Source organism: Trachurus japonicus, chromosome 1 (assembly GCF_045865225.1).
Source record: "Trachurus japonicus isolate A0001 chromosome 1, Traja_1.0".
NCBI classification, from domain to species: domain Eukaryota; kingdom Metazoa; phylum Chordata; class Actinopteri; order Carangiformes; family Carangidae; genus Trachurus; species Trachurus japonicus.
The window spans coordinates 35,300,829-35,319,250 of record NC_140907.1 but is presented as its reverse complement, the minus strand read 5'-3'; the positions used below and the strand labels follow the sequence as shown (position 1 = coordinate 35,319,250).

At 40.4% G+C, this 18,422-nt stretch overlaps 1 protein-coding gene across 1 annotated transcript; it reads left to right on the top strand.

The window, feature by feature from the left end:
- Positions 1-8,069: 8,069 nt before the first annotated feature.
- Positions 8,070-18,130, top strand: LOC146992408 (DELTA-stichotoxin-Hmg2b-like). The gene is made up of 3 exons (XM_085790521.1): positions 8,070-8,376; positions 17,504-17,633; positions 17,716-18,130. The coding sequence occupies exons 1-3, from the start codon at positions 8,070-8,072 to the stop codon at positions 18,128-18,130; spliced, it is 852 nt and encodes a 283-aa protein (XP_085646647.1).
- The last annotated feature ends 292 nt before the right edge of the window (positions 18,131-18,422 follow it).

Genomic DNA, 18,422 nt, shown 5'->3' with positions numbered 1-18,422 from the left:
AGTTATATAGGTTTGGTGTCAATTCCTATCTTTTCAAGTGTGTTGAGTTGGATTTTGTGATTTTATACAGGCTAGCACCCAACAAATTAATTTTGTGAAACAGTGTTTTTCAAACTGCGGGGTGCGCCTCCCCTTGGGGGGCGCCAGAGTTTTTAAGGGGGGGCACGACGTGAGAAAAAAAGAACTGTAAACATTTTTTTAAAAAGATGAGTAAAGTGTGACCTGCACAAAGGGCTCAATGATTCATTGCATTTGCAATGGGCTCTATGCACAGCTCCACTACTTCCTGAAATAAAGTCTTGTCTTACGTTATTGGACAAACTGATTAATCCAGGTGTGTCTGAGTAGTCACAATGGTCAAACACACCTGGATTAATCAGTTAGTCCAATAATGTAAGACAGGAAATAAAGGAGCTGTCTTACTTCAGGAAGTAGTGGAGCTGTGCATAGAGCCCATATTGCAATATGATGAAACGCAATTTTGTTACACACAGGCTGCGATTATGCTCTAGTGTTAGGCTATTTGTCATGCAAACAAGAGGGGGATGGGGCTGTCGGTGAAAAGAGAAGGCAGCAACGCCACACTGTTACGTGTTGTATGTTGTGGTCTCAGCTCGGCTGAATGTAGCGCTACGTTGGCTGTGGAGCTATCCCGGTTAAAAAAAAGCGCATCAGAGCGTCAGGTATTCAGCAGGACCAGTGGTACAGCGTCATTCCGCACACATTTTAGCCCGGTGTTATGCTGAGAAGTGCCTGCTTGCCGAGATTTTTTTTTATAAATGACTGGAGCACGAGCCGACTTTTCCTCTACTACAGCTGAGCAGCTGACATGTGGTCAAGACGTACTGTGCAGCAGAGACCTGGCACAGTCTCATCGGCGCATTTCATTGTAAACTTCAACCTGAGCAGGCACTTCTCGGCATAACACCGGGCTAAAATGTATGCGGAATGACGCTGTGCCACTGGTCCTGCTGCATACCTGACACGGCAGCAATGCAGCATACCTGACCAGGGCCGTTGTATAGGGGAGAAAGGTGATGATAATTCTAGGGGCCCAGCGTCCGGTAGGGCCCAAAAAAAAGCCCCGGTAATCTTTGTATGACTGAATTATTCTGCATAAGACCCTGACTAATACTCATAGTAATGCTGCATTAGCATCAAAACAAAGTAGGCTGAATAAAAAATGATAATACATAGGCTACGTAGTCTATGAAAAAAACTGGAAAAGTCAGGGGCCCACTTTAGTATTATTCAGGGGGGAACGGCCCTGTACCTGACGCGGTGCGGCACACCTGTCGCTCTCTGGAAGCTCTCTTTGTGCACCAGCTGCCGGTAATGACGGCGGTGCCAGTTGCCGCCGTCGCCGTAATTACCGGTAGCCTAACTGGTGGTGAAATTGTTCCGGAATAAATTAAATAAGTCTATATTTTAAGCTTCTTTGTAGTGGAAGCTCCCAGAGTCTCTGGAGCTTCCACTACAAACAAGCTGAAAATATAGACTTATTTAATTTGTTTTCGGAACATTTTCTCATGCTCCGTTCGCAACCGTCATATGGACATGCAGTGCTGCACGGAGCCCCGCTGTAACTCAGAGAAGGCACGGAGGACTCTGAAACTTCTCACAGCCCTTAGTCGACATGAGGGTGAGTAGATAATGAAATTTGAATTTTGGTTAATTAATGTTAGGACCTGTTAGTGAAGAGAACAGGAAGTAACTGTTAAAAAATGAAAACAGATGTTGATTGATTTGTAATTTATTTGATAAAAGTATCAGAGTCACAGAACGGTGAAGGGATTCGACCCCGAACAGGAAACACAACGATGTTTAAAACACAAAAGACAAAGAAGAAAAAACTCTACAGCTACAAAATAAAAGCATCCGAGTTAATCAACACTCCTGTTCCTGTTATGCTTTTATTCTGAAGGCCGCCTCAGACGCTCTCTCTGATTGGTGCTCTCAGGGACGTAGACGTTTACAGCACTCAAACAGTTAATGGAGCCATAACGACAGTGGTGACATCACAACGAGGCTGCACTCTGATTGGCTGATACATGACAACTTGATTTTTATTTTATGTTTGTGTTTTATCAAAGAAAATGTTTTGTTATTTATTTTGTTTAGTTTGAAGCAGTTAAGGTTTTTTCAAAGGGAACTTTTTACTTCTTATTCTTTTTATTTTATTCATACAAACTTTTATACTTGTCCTTTATTTCCTGTATTTGTGCCTTTTTTTTATACGATTTTTATACTGAATGTTGGATTTCTTAATAAAATCCAGATTAACTAAAACTGTTTCTGTCATTTATCATTGAAGGTCAAACGTGTGTGTCCTGTATGTGTGTTTTCTTTAATTTATTCTTATGTTATTACTCAGTTATTACACCTGTTTTCTGTGTTGTTGCGTTCAGGGCCCCTGGGAAAAACAACACTGTAGATCTCGGAGGGTTATGAAGACCAAACAGTACTAGGTAGGGAGCGCTGCAGTTGGTCAGAAAAAGGTGAGAAATCAGGTGCTCTTTGGCACAAAAATAGGTGAAAAACAGGCAGTCATATTTAAATGTTTTTTTATTTTTTAAGTTATCTGTGTGAAGTTGCAAATACAGACCACAAGATGGTGATGTTCTGTACAAAATTTACCACTGAAAAAAGGAAACAAAGTCCTCCAACAAGTTCAGCCACTGCAAACTGCACAAACTACATATATGCTGTTTTCAAATTCACAAAATATTAATGATAGCGGTGTTGAAATTCGGAAACTCAGAACTTATCCTATGGGTGCTGATTATACACAGAATGAAAACTGAATTTGGCAGGTAAGCGTTCGGGGTGGGACTAAGGAGCAGCAGGAGGCATGACTGAAGGATAAAGACATTTGGACAGAGTTTTATAACTGTGGTGCATTAGTGGCCTTTTGGTTTGATTCACATATGATTTTTATGATTAACAAATCTTCACTACAGAAGGTGAACTGTTAGTATAGTTTGTTTGCATTACGTGTAAAGAGCATCACTTAGAGCAGGTTCAAACGGGCTCATTGCAGCAAAATGAGCCATCGTGACACATTGTGAAAGGGTTAGTGAATGTTGTTTGTGCAGAAAGGGTGCATCAGACTCACCAAATACACAATCCAACAACTCCACAACGCTCTGGTGGACAAGTTGTGACCTGCACATTCACCACGCTATGAGAGAACTAGAAAATTTCCTCTCGGGAAATTTTGAAAGGCCCACGGGGCAGAGGTGTATAAAGTACTTGAAAAAAATAACTAAGTAAAAGTAGAAATACCATAACAAAAAACGACTTTCGTAAAAGTAAAAGTCACGCATAAGAAAATTACTTGAGTAAAAGTCTTAAAGTAGCTCACATTAAATGTACTTAAGTATCAAAAGTATCTTGTGAAAAAATATACTCAAGTATCAAAAGTACAAGTAGCCTACAAGTACAAAGTATTTCGCATAAAAAGAAGCAAAACAACCACTTGTGTGTTGTTTTATTTCACTTTCAGGTGAATAGATGTGGAATGATAAAACCAAGAAAACACCTGAGCAAACATGTAGACTGAGTGAATCAAGTGTCTTGTGACTGCCTGAGAACATAAAGCAGGCGTCTGTCTGTGTCTGTACCGTATATGATGATCATTAGTGGCCTGGGCGTTTGATATGCTCAATCAACTGGAGCCAAGGCGTTTATAAGAACCAGGCGGGTATTTGCAACAGGCACGCAGTGGCAGTGGTGCGCGGTAAAAACGAAACTTATCAATCGGCGCATGATTAATGAGAGTGATCGATCCTGTTACGCATAGAGGATCTTTGGAGCCGTCTGCGGCCACAGCTCTCCGCAGCAGCAGCAGCAGCAGCGGGTCGTAGTGACAGAGACTGTGTGAATGCTTCACTATCGCAGATTCAAATACTAGCCTAGTAATCACCCGGGCATTTCATTGAACAGGCTTTTACTGAATGAGGTCGGACCCTCGACGGCTTTTAGAGCACATGCGCATATTTGCACGCAGGCGATTATTTGGTCATATAGCCTACAGGTAGAGCCTTATAGTTCTATTTTAATTTGTAGCGAGTAACGAGGTGGCAAACGTAAATGTAACGGAGTAAAAGTATATATTTTAACCTTTAAATGTAGTGAAGTAAAAGTAAAAGTCCCGATTAAAAAAAGAACTCCAGTAAAGTACAAATCCTCAAAAAAACTACTTAAGTAGTGTAACGAAGTACATCTACTTCGTTACTATACACCTCTGCCACGGGGCTACTGCCGGTTTTGCCATCTCTGTCAACATGGGAATCAAACCCACGATCTGAAGGTCAAGACAGAGCTGATCAGACAGACACATGATCATCTTTCTATAAGCACTGATATGGAGGAGCTGTAATCACATTAGGTTAACTGTGTGTGTGTGTGTGTGTGTGTGTGTGTGTGTGTGTGTGTCTGTGTGTGTGTGTGTGTGTGTGTGTGTGTGTGACTGACTTGACACATAGTTAGTTAGTAGCTGCATCCTGTGTCAGTCTGATTTAGCTGTGTCTGTGTTTATAAACATTTAAACGAGCGCCAGGTGGATTGTTTATGAAGTTAACGAGCTCTGGCCTGAGGATCACAGAGGTTACCACGGCGATAGGGGCCCCCGCAGGCTGAGACAGACAGAAACGTTGAGAAAAAGAGCCATTTTCTGCCTCTGCACCGGTCTCACATTTAGGCTTACTGTGACAAAACGGTAACTCCTATCAGAACAAAACACAGATCAACGTTGCTCTAAGGACTTCCTGAAAAATTTGGTACGATTTGGTGTTTCTACAGTAAATATTTTGGCGACGCTGGCAGTTTTGAAACATCGGTCCGTTCTGCTTCTCTCAGAAAATATTTGTATTGGAGTCAATGAGGAGCAGGGACAGACGTGGCCGCACTCAGAGGCTGATTCTGTAAGTTCTGTAAGTCTCTCTGATATTTTGAGCACATGATATGAGAGATAACAAGTTTGTCTTACAAATTCTGAAAAAATTATGTGTGTAGAATGTAAATTGTGGCCGGGCCGAGTGTGGAAAGAGAAAAAATCTGGAGTTTTTCTTGCATCTCTCCCACTCTAACCGATGATGTCATTCGCCCGGGCACTGGTCCCAACGGTGCGATTGCCCGTGGCCCTAATAACACAACGTTACCAGACAGAGTTGTTTTAGAGGGAAATTCATGCAAAACCACTGATGCGTGTTGCCTTCAGGGACAGTTTTTCATCAAGCAGTCTCTGCATTTCCCTCTAAAACAACTCTGTCTGGTAACGTTCTGTTATTATCTCATAGCGTGGTGAATGTGCAGGTCACAACTTGTCCACCAGAGCGTTGTGGAGTTGTTGGATTGTGTATTTGATGAGTTGAAACCAAGAAATCCCATTAGCCTCCGTAGCGTAGCTCTGAGCAGCTCACGGCTCTGCTCCGCCGTTCTAAAAATAGCTTGCACCGACAATTAAAGGTAACGAACCTACTGCTATGACTATAGGGATTATGGGAATGGGCCAGTTTGCCAAAATATTGAACTATCACTTTAATGTTCATTTCAAAGAGTAGGGAAGACTGGGATGGGTAGTCTGTCTTTGTATTATGAAAAAAAAAAAGCTGTAGTATCGTGACAGCTATTATTTGAAACATTCACACCTCTCTTTAGCTCCAGGAATGGCTTTACAGAAATATTCACCGCCCACAGCTTCTTATCTTTCCTCCACCTCCTTTATAAGGAGATCACAGCCAGTGACAGCCAGAGCTTCCACCGTCACTCACAGGTTTTCTTCCAGGTAAGAACTGCTTCCATTTGTTATTCTACAAATATTGAGATAACCTCAGACTAGTCTAAACTTTAATAGTCAATTTATACTGCATAATAAAGATTTGTTTCCTTTGTTTGAACACATTGTCCAAGTAACACTTAATAATAAGTACACTGTTAAACATTACTTTAGCATTAATAAATACTGAATTGTTCATCATTAATGCATGAATACTCATTAGTTTGTAGTTTATAAATACAGTTAGTGCTTATTAATGATAAGTAAAACATTTTTAACAGTGTTTATAAGCTACATACTAATGAGTATTTGTGGGTAACACTTTACTTGAATAGGTATTCATAAAATTGACATAACACTGTCATAACCATGACATAACAGCTGTTATGTCACAAAGTTGACATTGTTTGAGATGTTTTTGTTCTGACAACTTGACATAAAGACAATTTAAACTGTCATAGCAGACCTAATTGCCAAACTTTAAAAATGATGTCAAGTTCTCATAACAAAAACATCTCAAACAATGTCAACTTTGCATCAAAAGTGACATAACTTACCAAATGACACTTAACGACAGCTGTCATAAGTATTCATTGATGTTTATGACAGTTTTATGTCACTCTTATGTCACTCTTATGAATACCTATTCAAGTAAAGTGTTACCTATTTGTGTTGTAAATGATGAATTCAGTATTTCATGCTTAACTAATGCTTAAAGGGACATTGTGTAACTTCTCTTGTTATCTATTCACGAAAATCGATTAAGTCTGTTTTTCATTAACCAGTAATCCCCCCCATCAACAAAGTGAAGTGTTCCTTTCAGCTCTGAATGAGCCGTTCATATCATTCATATCTCCATGGAGACGGTAAGCTCGGTGCTGCTGCCATGTGGTGTCGCCATGTTTTTACGTTCAGTGGCAGCGTGACGGTAGGAAACCACGGAAACTCGGCGGAGACACCGGAGCTGTCGGCTCAGGTCGAGGCGGCGTCTGTGAAAAGTCACCGCGGTAACGCAGTGAGGAGGAATGGAGCGTTACACTGATGCTGCATTCACCTGCAGTCGGGCAGACGGCCGTCGCTAACAAACCAGATGTCATTTTAGTCACAGAAGTCCAGAGAAAGCCGGTAAAACGTGGGTCAAAACAATACGGCATCGCCATGACAACATATTGTCACGTGTATTGTTTTGCCTCGTGCTGACGGACCACTTGTTGACATAGAGGCTTGTTTATGCCGTTACGTGCAGCGGCTGTCGTCCGTCTGCCGTCTGCCCAATTTCACGTTAATGCAGCATGAAAAATACGATTGAGTTGCTTGAGATATACAACCACAACGCTAGATGGGAGTAATTCCTACACAATGTACCTTTAATAATGTTTACTTCTAATAAAGTGTTACCGGTTGTCCCACTGCAGAGCTAAAAATGGCCAAGATTGTTGCAGCGATTGAAGTTGGCAATGAAGTTGCTGGACTCTTACCAACACACCGTCAGTGCAACATTCATATTACAAATAAAAGCTCAAGATACATCCTGTCTCACCCCAGGTAAGTGTTTTTTTCTGTCTTTCATTGAAACAGTTGTATGTAAATATATCCAATGTGTTAAAGGGATAGTTCACCCAAAATTTAAATTTCACTCATTATCTACTCCCCCTCATGTGGACTAAGGGCTGGGAGAAGTTTCAGAGTCCTCCGTGGCTTCTCTGAGTTACAGGGGGTCTCGGCGTAGCAGTGCATGTCCATATAACGGTTGCAAATGGATACCAACTGTCTTTGTAACAAAAAGACACACCAAAAAACATCCAAATACCTCCATGCTCCCGAAAAAAATTAAATAGCCTAAGTCTATATTTCAATATTTCAAGCTTCAAGCTCCTCATCCCAGTTCGTCCAAATTTGACGAACAGGGAAGAGGAGCTTCGAGAAGCTTCCGCTACAAAACAAGCTTGAAATATAGACTTATTTAATTTTTTTCGGGACAATTTCGCATTTCGGGGCTTCAATACAAGACGGACATTACATACGAGCAGCATGGAGGTATTTGGATGTTTTTTGGTGTGTCTTTTTGTTTCGAAGACAGTTGGTATCCATCTGCAACCATTATATGGACATGCACTGCTACGCCGAGACCCCCTGTAACTCAGAGAAGCCACGGAGGACTCTGAAACTTCTCCCAGCCGTTAGTCCACATGAGGGGGAGTAGGTAATAATTTCAATTTTGGGTGAACTATCCATTTAATGCTTTTTCACTGTTTCTAGTGTGCACGTGGTGAGTGGTTACTGTGCTGAGATGCCGCCACCCACCATCGACTGCTCTTCAACCGGGAGCGCACTGTTCAAGAAGACTGCCAACACCGCTCGAGGATCTGTCGGTGTCTTCACCTACTACACCCGCGGCAAGTCTACAGGGCACACCGCCAAGAAAATGGCCGCCATGTTCTCCGTGCCCTACGACTTCAACCTGTATTCAAACTGGTTCGCAGTGGGAATGTTTGACAAGAGCACAGAGTGTGATTATCAGCTGTACTGTGACATGTACTACAACACTGAGTGCAACTTTCGCAGGGAAAAAGCAAACTCTCATCTCTGTTACACGAGTGACCAATTAACCATCTTGGCAACAATGACAGATTCTTATCAACCTGTCATAAAGATTGAAGTAAGTGATGCATGAAATTAGAGAATCAAAAAGTGCAAACCTGCCTGCATCATGTAGCACATTCATTCATGCAAAATCCATCTTACAATATTCTGCTTCACTTAATTGTCTAGCAATTCACCTCTACCCATTAAAAATAAGCTTTTAATAATGGCTTCTGCAGTATAGAAACTATAAACTGCAGCACAAGGTTGGCGTCACTTTGATGTGTTTGTCGGATTAATGTTGTTTCAGCTGTCTTGTCATCAATATAATTTTCTTCACAGTAAACATTTAATAAACGTGAAACATCAGTTTTCTTCTGAGTGTGGTCATTCTTAACTATTTGAAATATTTTTGAAATCAATCATTCATCTGCATTATCTAGATGGGGCGGTTTCTTCTATAGCAGTGTGGTGTATTTTCTACCTCCTAAGTTGTTAAGTAATGTACCCTGAGGGTTAAATGTGAAGGTGGACGTTATAACACAGGCTGGACATCTACTGTTAGAATGATTGAGCCTTGAGTGCATGACAGTTATAGATAGATAAACAGTTCAAGGTACATAAAATACCATTGTCTGAAAAGGAGGTCCAAGGTAACTGGTGATGTCAGCTACTGTGCCACTCAGTGTGGCAGCTGACTCTTATTGATTAAATACTCATTCCTTATGTTTAGAGAGGTGGAGTTTTAGAACATACTACAGGGTTTACAACTTTGACGAATACGCAAAAGAGTCATAGATTGACATTGCTGAAACATGATATGGCTCTTGATTACATCTTGGCTAAACAAGGAGGTCTATGTGTGGCTTTGAATTTAACCGGTGATGCCTGTTATACTCTGATTCCTGATAGTTCAGATAATATGACGAGTGTAATAGATGCACTAAAAAGCATCAGGGATGCATTTGGTGCTTCTGAGGGAGCCGGACGTTCAGCAAATACTTGGTTACAGGAACAGTTTGGACCAATGGGAGCAGTGTTGGCCCAAATTATGGTAGCGGTTGTGATAACACTATGTTTATTGTTCTGTTTCTGTACTGTATTGCTGACTTTTGCAAAAGCCATGATTTTGAGATGGGTTGGCGTAGTAATGCCTGGAGATCAAGCTCAGATGTCACTGCTGCCTGCACCTAACAACGACAACGAAGATGGAATAGACTTAGGACAGTTGAGGGACACATACCCATATTAAATGCTGTATTCTATTGTAGGATGTTTATTGCAATCTTTGATTGTATGTCATTTTGCAAGGATACTGGTGTCTTTTCTCTCTCTCCTTATTAGGACAAGTTGGGAAAGGAGAGGTTTATAATTGAAGTGGACCGTCCAAGGATCCTGATGGTCTGGGATGAATCAGATGCCCCAGCATCCTGGATGAACTTGGACTGAAAATTTGAGAAATACTATTTATTGACATTTGACATGATTTTTGTATGAGTTATTATTTTGCTTTTTTATGTGTTTTTGTATGATGAATATGTAATTTGATTTTCATGATGTTATGTATTGTTTTTACAGGTGAATGTGTTGGAACCTCAGGTGTTTTCTTTTTCGGTAGAGAAATGGTAGGCAGGGACCTGATTAAATGAGGCGAGGGGTTGACCCGCTCATTTAATTAGAACTTTCATTTATTTATAATTTCCTGAGGTATTCATATGTTCCCTGAAGTTGTTTTTCTTTAAAATCATGTTTTGTGAATTATTCTTTGACTTGTCTGGAGTGCTGAATAGTGGTCGCCATGGGCAGTTGGGGCCGTAGGAGAATTTCCTGTCTTGGTTTAAGATAACTGCCTGACAGGTTTTCGCTCCTACACTCCGTCAATAGTCATTTCATTATCTTTATATTTTAAGTAATTGGGTGTTGCTTTTTGTTATGTCGAGACTTTTTGGCCTCGAAGGGGGGAATATGTGGTGTATTTTCTACCTCCTAAGTTGTTAAGTAATGTACCCTGAGGGTTAAATGTGAAGGTGGACGTTATAACACAGGCTGGACATCTACTGTTAGAATGATTGAGCCTTGAGTGCATGACAGTTATAGATAGATAAACAGTTCAAGGTACATAAAATACCATTGTCTGAAAAGGAGGTCCAAGGTAACTGGTGATGTCAGCTACTGTGCCACTCAGTGTGGCAGCTGACTCTTATTGATTAAATACTCATTCCTTATGTTTAGAGAGGTGGAGTTTTAGAACATACTACAGTATATAAGGTCAGAACTTTTGGCTAAGAGCGAGAGGTCTCGTAATTGGCTATAGAGGCTTCTCGAAGATTCGGCTTTTTGACACTACATCTTTTTTGTAATAAACTCCTTTTTACCATCTACAAAGAAGACGTGTCAGAGTGGTCATCATTTCATCAGCATCGACATCAAAATATACCACAGCAGGGAGTGCTAATTGGGCAAACCCAAAGGGCCTGCACACCATGGGGGGGGGATTAGTGCTTTAGTTAGGCTACTGTTTATTATAGTGGAGCAGATAAAAGCAAAATTGGAGTGTATTTGTTCTCGAGAGGCTTCTGATCAAATTTGTCTGATTGGACATGTGAAAATCCAAGATGGCGGCCATTTTTCAAAATGGCTGCCAAATTAGCCTCGTAAATCGCCATTTTAATATTAATGTGTAGTTTTTATAGTTGTATAGGTTTGGTGTCAATTCCTATCTTTTCAAGTGTGTTGAGTTGGATTTTGTGATTTTATACAGGCTAGCACCCAACAAATTAATTTTGTGAAACAGTGTTTTTCAAACTGCGGGGTGCGCCTCCCCTTGGGGGGCGCCAGAGTTTTTAAGGGAGGGGGGGGGGGGGGGGGGGGGGCACGACGTGAGAAAAAAAGAACTGTAAACATTTTTTTAAAAAGATGAGTAAAGTGTGACCTGCACAAAGGGCTCAATGATTAATTGCATTTGCAATGGGCTCTATGCACAGCTCCACTACTTCCTGAAATAAAGTCTTGTCTTACGTTATTGGACAAACTGATTAATCCAGGTGTGTCTGAGTAGTCACAATGGTCAAACACACCTGGATTAATCAGTTAGTCCAATAATGTAAGACAGGAAATAAAGGAGCTGTCTTACTTCAGGAAGTAGTGGAGCTGTGCATAGAGCCCATATTGCAATATGATGAAACGCAATTTTGTTACACACAGGCTGCGATTATGCTCTAGTGTTAGGCTATTTGTCATGCAAACAAGAGGGGGATGGGGCTGTCGGTGAAAAGAGAAGGCAGCAACGCCACACTGTTACGTGTTGTATGTTGTGGTCTCAGCTCGGCTGAATGTAGCGCTACGTTGGCTGTGGAGCTATCCCGGTTAAAAAAAAAGCGCATCAGAGCGTCAGGTATTCAGCAGGACCAGTGGTACAGCGTCATTCCGCACACATTTTAGCCCGGTGTTATGCTGAGAAGTGCCTGCTTGCCGAGATTTTTTTTTTATAAATGACTGGAGCACGAGCCGACTTTTCCTCTACTACAGCTGAGCAGCTGACATGTGGTCAAGACGTACTGTGCAGCAGAGACCTGGCACAGTCTCATCGGCGCATTTCATTGTAAACTTCAACCTGAGCAGGCACTTCTCGGCATAACACCGGGCTAAAATGTATGCGGAATGACGCTGTGCCCCTGGTCCTGCTGCATACCTGACACGGCAGCAATGCAGCATACCTGACCAGGGCCGTTGTATAGGGGAGAAAGGTGATGATAATTCTAGGGGCCCAGCGTCCGGTAGGGCCCAAAAAAAACCCCCGGTAATCTTTGTATGACTGAATTATTCTGCATAAGACCCTGACTAATACTCATAGTAATGCTGCATTAGCATCAAAACAAAGTAGGCTGAATAAAAAATGATAATACATAGGCTACGTAGTCTATGAAAAAAACTGGAAAAGTCAGGGGCCCACTTTAGTATTATTCAGGGGGGAACGGCCCTGTACCTGACGCGGTGCGGCACACCTGTCGCTCTCTGGAAGCTCTCTTTGTGCACCAGCTGCCGGTAATGACGGCGGTGCCAGTTGCCGCCGTCGCCGTAATTACCGGTAGCCTAACTGGTGGTGAAATTGTTCCGGAATAAATTAAATAAGTCTATATTTTAAGCTTCTTTGTAGTGGAAGCTCCCAGAGTCTCTGGAGCTTCCACTACAAACAAGCTGAAAATATAGACTTATTTAATTTGTTTTCGGAACATTTTCTCATGCTCCGTTCGCAACCGTCATATGGACATGCAGTGCTGCACGGAGCCCCGCTGTAACTCAGAGAAGGCACGGAGGACTCTGAAACTTCTCACAGCCCTTAGTCGACATGAGGGTGAGTAGATAATGAAATTTGAATTTTGGTTAATTAATGTTAGGACCTGTTAGTGAAGAGAACAGGAAGTAACTGTTAAAAAATGAAAACAGATGTTGATTGATTTGTAATTTATTTGATAAAAGTATCAGAGTCTAACAGTGAAGGGATTCGACCCCGAACAGGAAACACAACGATGTTTAAAACACAAAAGACAAAGAAGAAAAAACTCTACAGCTACAAAATAAAAGCATCCGAGTTAATCAACACTCCTGTTCCTGTTATGCTTTTATTCTGAAGGCCGCCTCAGACGCTCTCTCTGATTGGTGCTCTCAGGGACGTAGACGTTTACAGCACTCAAACAGTTAATGGAGCCATAACGACAGTGGTGACATCACAACGAGGCTGCACTCTGATTGGCTGATACATGACAACTTGATTTTTATTTTATGTTTGTGTTTTATCAAAGAAAATGTTTTGTTATTTATTTTGTTTAGTTTGAAGCAGTTAAGGTTTTTTCAAAGGGAACTTTTTACTTCTTATTCTTTTTATTTTATTCATACAAACTTTTATACTTGTCCTTTATTTCCTGTATTTGTGCCTTTTTTTTATACGATTTTTATACTGAATGTTGGATTTCTTAATAAAATCCAGATGAACTAAAACTGTTTCTGTTATTTATCACTGAAGGTCAAATGTGTGTGTCCGTTATTGCACCTGTTTTCTGTGATGCTGTGTTCAGGGCCCCTGGGAAAAACAACACTGTAGATCTCGGAGGGTTATGAAGACCAAACGGTACTAGGTAGGGAGTGCTGCAGTTGGTCAGAAAAGGGTGAGAAATCAGGTGCTCTTTGGGACAAAAATAGGGGAAAAACAGGTAGTCATTTAAATGTTTTTTTTCTTTTTTTAAGTTATCTGTGTGAAGTTGCAAATACAGACCACAAGATGGTGATGTTCTGTACGAAATTTACCACTGAAAAAAGGAAACAAAGTCCTCCAACAAGTTCAGCCACTGCAAACTGCACAAACTACGTACAGTATATGCTGTTTTCAAATTCACAAAATATTAATGATAGCGGTGTTGAAATTCTGAAACTCAGAACTTATCCTATGGGTGCTGATTATACACAGAATGAAAACTGAATTTGGCAGGTAAGCGTTCGGGGTCGGACTAGGAGCAGCAGGAGGCATGAGTTCTGTCTGAGGGATAAAGACTTTGTTTGGACAGAGTTTTCTAACTGGTGCATTAGTGGCCTTTTGGTTTGATTCACATATGATTTTTACAATGAACAAATCTTCACTACAGAAGGTGAACTGTTAGTATAGTTAGTTTGCATTACGTGTAAAGTGCATCACTTAGAGCAGGTTCAAAAGGGCTCATTGCAGCAAAATGAGCCATCGTGACACATTGTGAATGTTGTTTGTGCAGCTGCAGCTACACCCAAATCTGATCTCACTGCACTGCAGGAAATACACAATCCAACAACTCCACAACGCTCTGGTGGACAAGTTGTGACCTGCACATTCACCACGCTATGAGATAATAACACAACGTTACCAGACAGAGTTGTTTTAGAGGTAAATACAGAGACTGCTTGATGAAAAACTGTCCCTGAAGGCAACGCGCATCAGTGGTTTTGCATGAATTTACCTAAAACAACTCTGTCTGGTGCCCTCCGGGGTACTTGCCATTTCAATGTTGTTCAATGCTGTGTAGAGTTTGTGTGGATGTGCTCTATATGTTCTGTGTTTTTTTTTGCCTTTCTGCAACATGAATTTCCCTTTGGGGACAATAAAGTTGAAAGTTGAAGTTGAAAGTCTGGTAACGTTGTGTTATTATCTCATAGCGTGGTGAATGTGCAGGTCACAACTTGTCCACCAGAGCGTTGTGGAGTTGTTGGATTGTGTATTTGATGAGTTTGATGAGGGAAACCAAGAAATCCCATAATGAGCCTCCGTAGCGTAGCTCTGAGCAGCTCACGGCTCTGCTCCGCCGTTCTAAAAATAGCTTGCACCGACAATTAAAGGTAACAAACCTACTGCTATGACTATAGGGATTATGGCAATGGGCCAGTTTGCCAAAATATTGAACTATCCCTTTAATGTTCATTTCAAAGAGTAGGGAAGACTGGGATGGGTAGTCTGTCTTTGTATTATGAAATAAAAAAAGCTGTAGTATCGTGACAGCTATTATTTGAAACATAAGCACACACAGAGAGGACCGCCCCTTTATGCCGTTCTCTCTCCTCATTGGATAAAGGTTGTAGGATACAAGGAAAGTTTTCTCCTCGGCTCAGAGCAGAGCAGAGTGACTGACAGACCCGTGTTTCAGACCAAACACTCTATAGAAGTGATTGCTGTCGGAAGATACAACTATTTAAGACTTATATTAACACAAACATTCTGCTTACTTCTGCTTTAACTATTTGGAATATTTTTGAAATCAATCATTCATCTGCACGATGTGAGAAAAAAAGAACTGTAAACATTAAAACAAAAGATGAGTTAAGTGTCACCTGCACAAAGAGCTCAATGATTAATTGCATTTGCATTTATTGGACTAACTGATTAATCCAGGTGTGTTTGACCATTGTGACTACTCAGACACACCTGGATTAATCAGTTTGTCCAATAACGTAAGACACAACTTTATTTCAGGGAGTAGTGGAGCTGTGCATAGAGCCCATTGCAAATGCAATTAATCATTGAGCCCTTTGTGCAGGTCACACTTTACTAGTGAAGAGAACAGGAAGTAACTGTAAAAAAATTAAAACAGATCTTGATTGATTTGTAATTTATTTGCTAAAAGTAGCTATCAGAGTCTAAAGGTCTTTGCACACTGAGTCCGTTGCGTTTTATTCGCATGCGTTTTTATTTTGTGTTCCAAATTTCGGAGAGGGAGACAAAATCGTCACGCATTGATGCACTTTGTGGTTCTCTCACTTGTTGAGAAATGAAAGAGAAAATTTTAAATATTGTGTCCATCCTGAGAGGAGCCAATCTGCCTGCTTGTAAATGAGCAGCGGAACTATCTTATTTGCAGTGTTATGGAACAGCTCCCAGTTTGCCCTCCGGGGTACTTGCCATTTCCATGTTGTTCAATGCTGTGTAGAGTTTGTGTGGATGTGCTCTATATGTTCTGTGTTTTTTTTTGCCTTTCTGCAACATGAATTTCCCTTTGGGGACAATAAAGTTGAAAGTTGAAGTTGAAAGTCTGGTAACGTTGTGTTATTATCTCATAGCGTGGTGAATGTGCAGGTCACAACTTGTCCACCAGAGCCTCGTGGAGTTGTTGGATTGTGTATTTGATGAGTTTGATGAGGGAAACCAAGAAATCCCATAAACCTCTGTAGCGTAGCTCTGAGCAGCTCACGGCTCTGCTCCGCCGTTCTAAAAATAGCTTGCACCGACAATTAAAGGTAACAAACCTACTGCTATGACTATAGGGATTATGGCAATGGGCCAGTTTGCCAAAATATTGAACTATCCCTTTAATGTTCATTTCAAAGAGTAGGGAAGACTGGGATGGGTAGTCTGTTTTTGTATTATGAAATAAAAAAAGCTGTACTATCGTGACAGCTATTATTTGAAACATTCACACCTCTCTTTAGCTCCAGGAATGACTTTACAGAAATATTCACCGCCCACAGCTTCTTATCTTTCCTCCACCTCCTTTATAAGGAGATCACAGCCAGTGACAGCCAGAGCTTCCACCGTCACTCACAGGTGTTCTTTCAGGTAAGAACTGCTTCCATTTATTACAGAAACTTTCTCTTTATGGTTTATGCAGCTCAAATCTGTTATGGTTCAAAAGCTATTTGTCTGATAGGAGGCAATTTGCAATTTGTAAAAGGCAAACACTAGGTCAGCAAATAATCTTCATCCCACTTTTTTTAAGTCGACTTTCTCTTCTCAATTAGATTTAGAGGTCCGCACTTTTGGAATTCATTACCAATCCACCTTAGAAACTGCACAAGCATAAATTCATTTAAGAAACAAATAATTCACTTTCTATTGGCCCAATTGAGCAATGCATAATTCCACATACTTTTTACATCACCTTTGATTTTCTCTCTCTCTTTTTCGAATTGTTTTATGTTTTGTTTTTCACTTGACTGTAAACTGAATTTATGTTGAATTTTTATCTTTATAAATGTATGTTGAATGTTTATCTTGAATTTTCACACAATATTGATTTTCTCTTTTTTAAAATTGTTTTATGTTGTTTTTTCATTCTGTAAATTACATTTATGTTGAATGTTTGTCTTTAGGAGGACCACTTGACAAGCCCTTAGGGGTTTTTTTGGTTTCTCCGGCACATTTGCTTTATCTACTGTATACTTTGTATGTCTTTTGTTGTTGTCGTTCCACTTTTTAATATGCTGTTTTATACATCTTTTATGTGCTAAATTAAATACAAATACAAATACAAATTTGTTATTCTACAAATATTGAGATAACCTCAGACTAGTCTAAACTTTAATAGTCAATTTATATTACATAATAAAGATTTGTTTCCTTTGTTTGAACACATTGTGTGTAACACTTAATAATAAGTACACTGTTAAGCATTACTTTAGCATTAATAAATACTGAATTCTTCATTTATAACACATGAATACTCATTAGTATGTAGTTTATTAATACAATTAGTGCTTATTAATGATGAGTAAAACATTTTTAACAGTGTTTATAAGCTACATACTAATGAGTATTTGTGTTGTAAACGATGAATTCAGTATTTCATGCTTAACTAATGCTTAATAATGTTTACTTCTAATAAAGTGTAACCAATTGTCCCACTACAGAGCTAAAAATGGCCGGCATTGCAACAGGGATAGAAATTGACAATGAAGGTGTTGGACTCTTACCAACACACCGTCAGTGCACCGTTCATATTACAAATGAAAGCTCAAGCTTCATCCTGTCTCAACCCAGGTAAGTGTTTTTTTTCTGTCTTTCATTGAAACAGTTGTATGTAAATATATCCAATGTGTTAATGCTTTTTCACTGTTTCTAGTGTGCACATTGTGAGTGGTTACTGTGAAGAGATGCTGCCACCCACCATCGACTGCTCTTCAACGGGGAGCGCACTGTTCAAGAAGACTGCCAACGCCGCTCGAGGATCTGTCGGTGTCTTCACCTATCTCACCCGCGGCAAGTCTACAGGATGCACCACCAAGAAAATGGCCGCCATGTTCTCCGTGCCCTACGACTTCAACCTGTATTCAAACTGGTTCGCAGTGGGAATGTTTGACAAGAGCACAGAGTGTGATTATCAGCTGTACCGTGACATGTACTACAACACTGAGTCCAACTTTCGCAGGGGAAAAGCAAACTCTCATCTCTGTTACACGAGTGACCATTTAACCATCTTGGCAACAATGACAAATTCTTATCAACCTGTCATAAAGATTGAAGTAAGTGATGCATGAAATTAGAGAATCAAAAAGTGCAAACCTGCCTGCATCATGTAGCGCATTCATTCATGCAAAATCCATCTTACAATATTCTGCTTCATTTAATTGTCTAGCAATTCACCTCTACCCATTAAAAATAAGCTTTTAATAATGGCTTCTGCATTATAGAAACTATAAACTGCAGCACAAGGTTGGCGTCACTTTGATGTGTTTGTCAGATTAATGTTGTTTCAGCTGTCCTATTGTGAATATGTATTTTTCTTCACAGTAAACATTTAATAAACGTGAAACATCAGTTTTCTTCTGA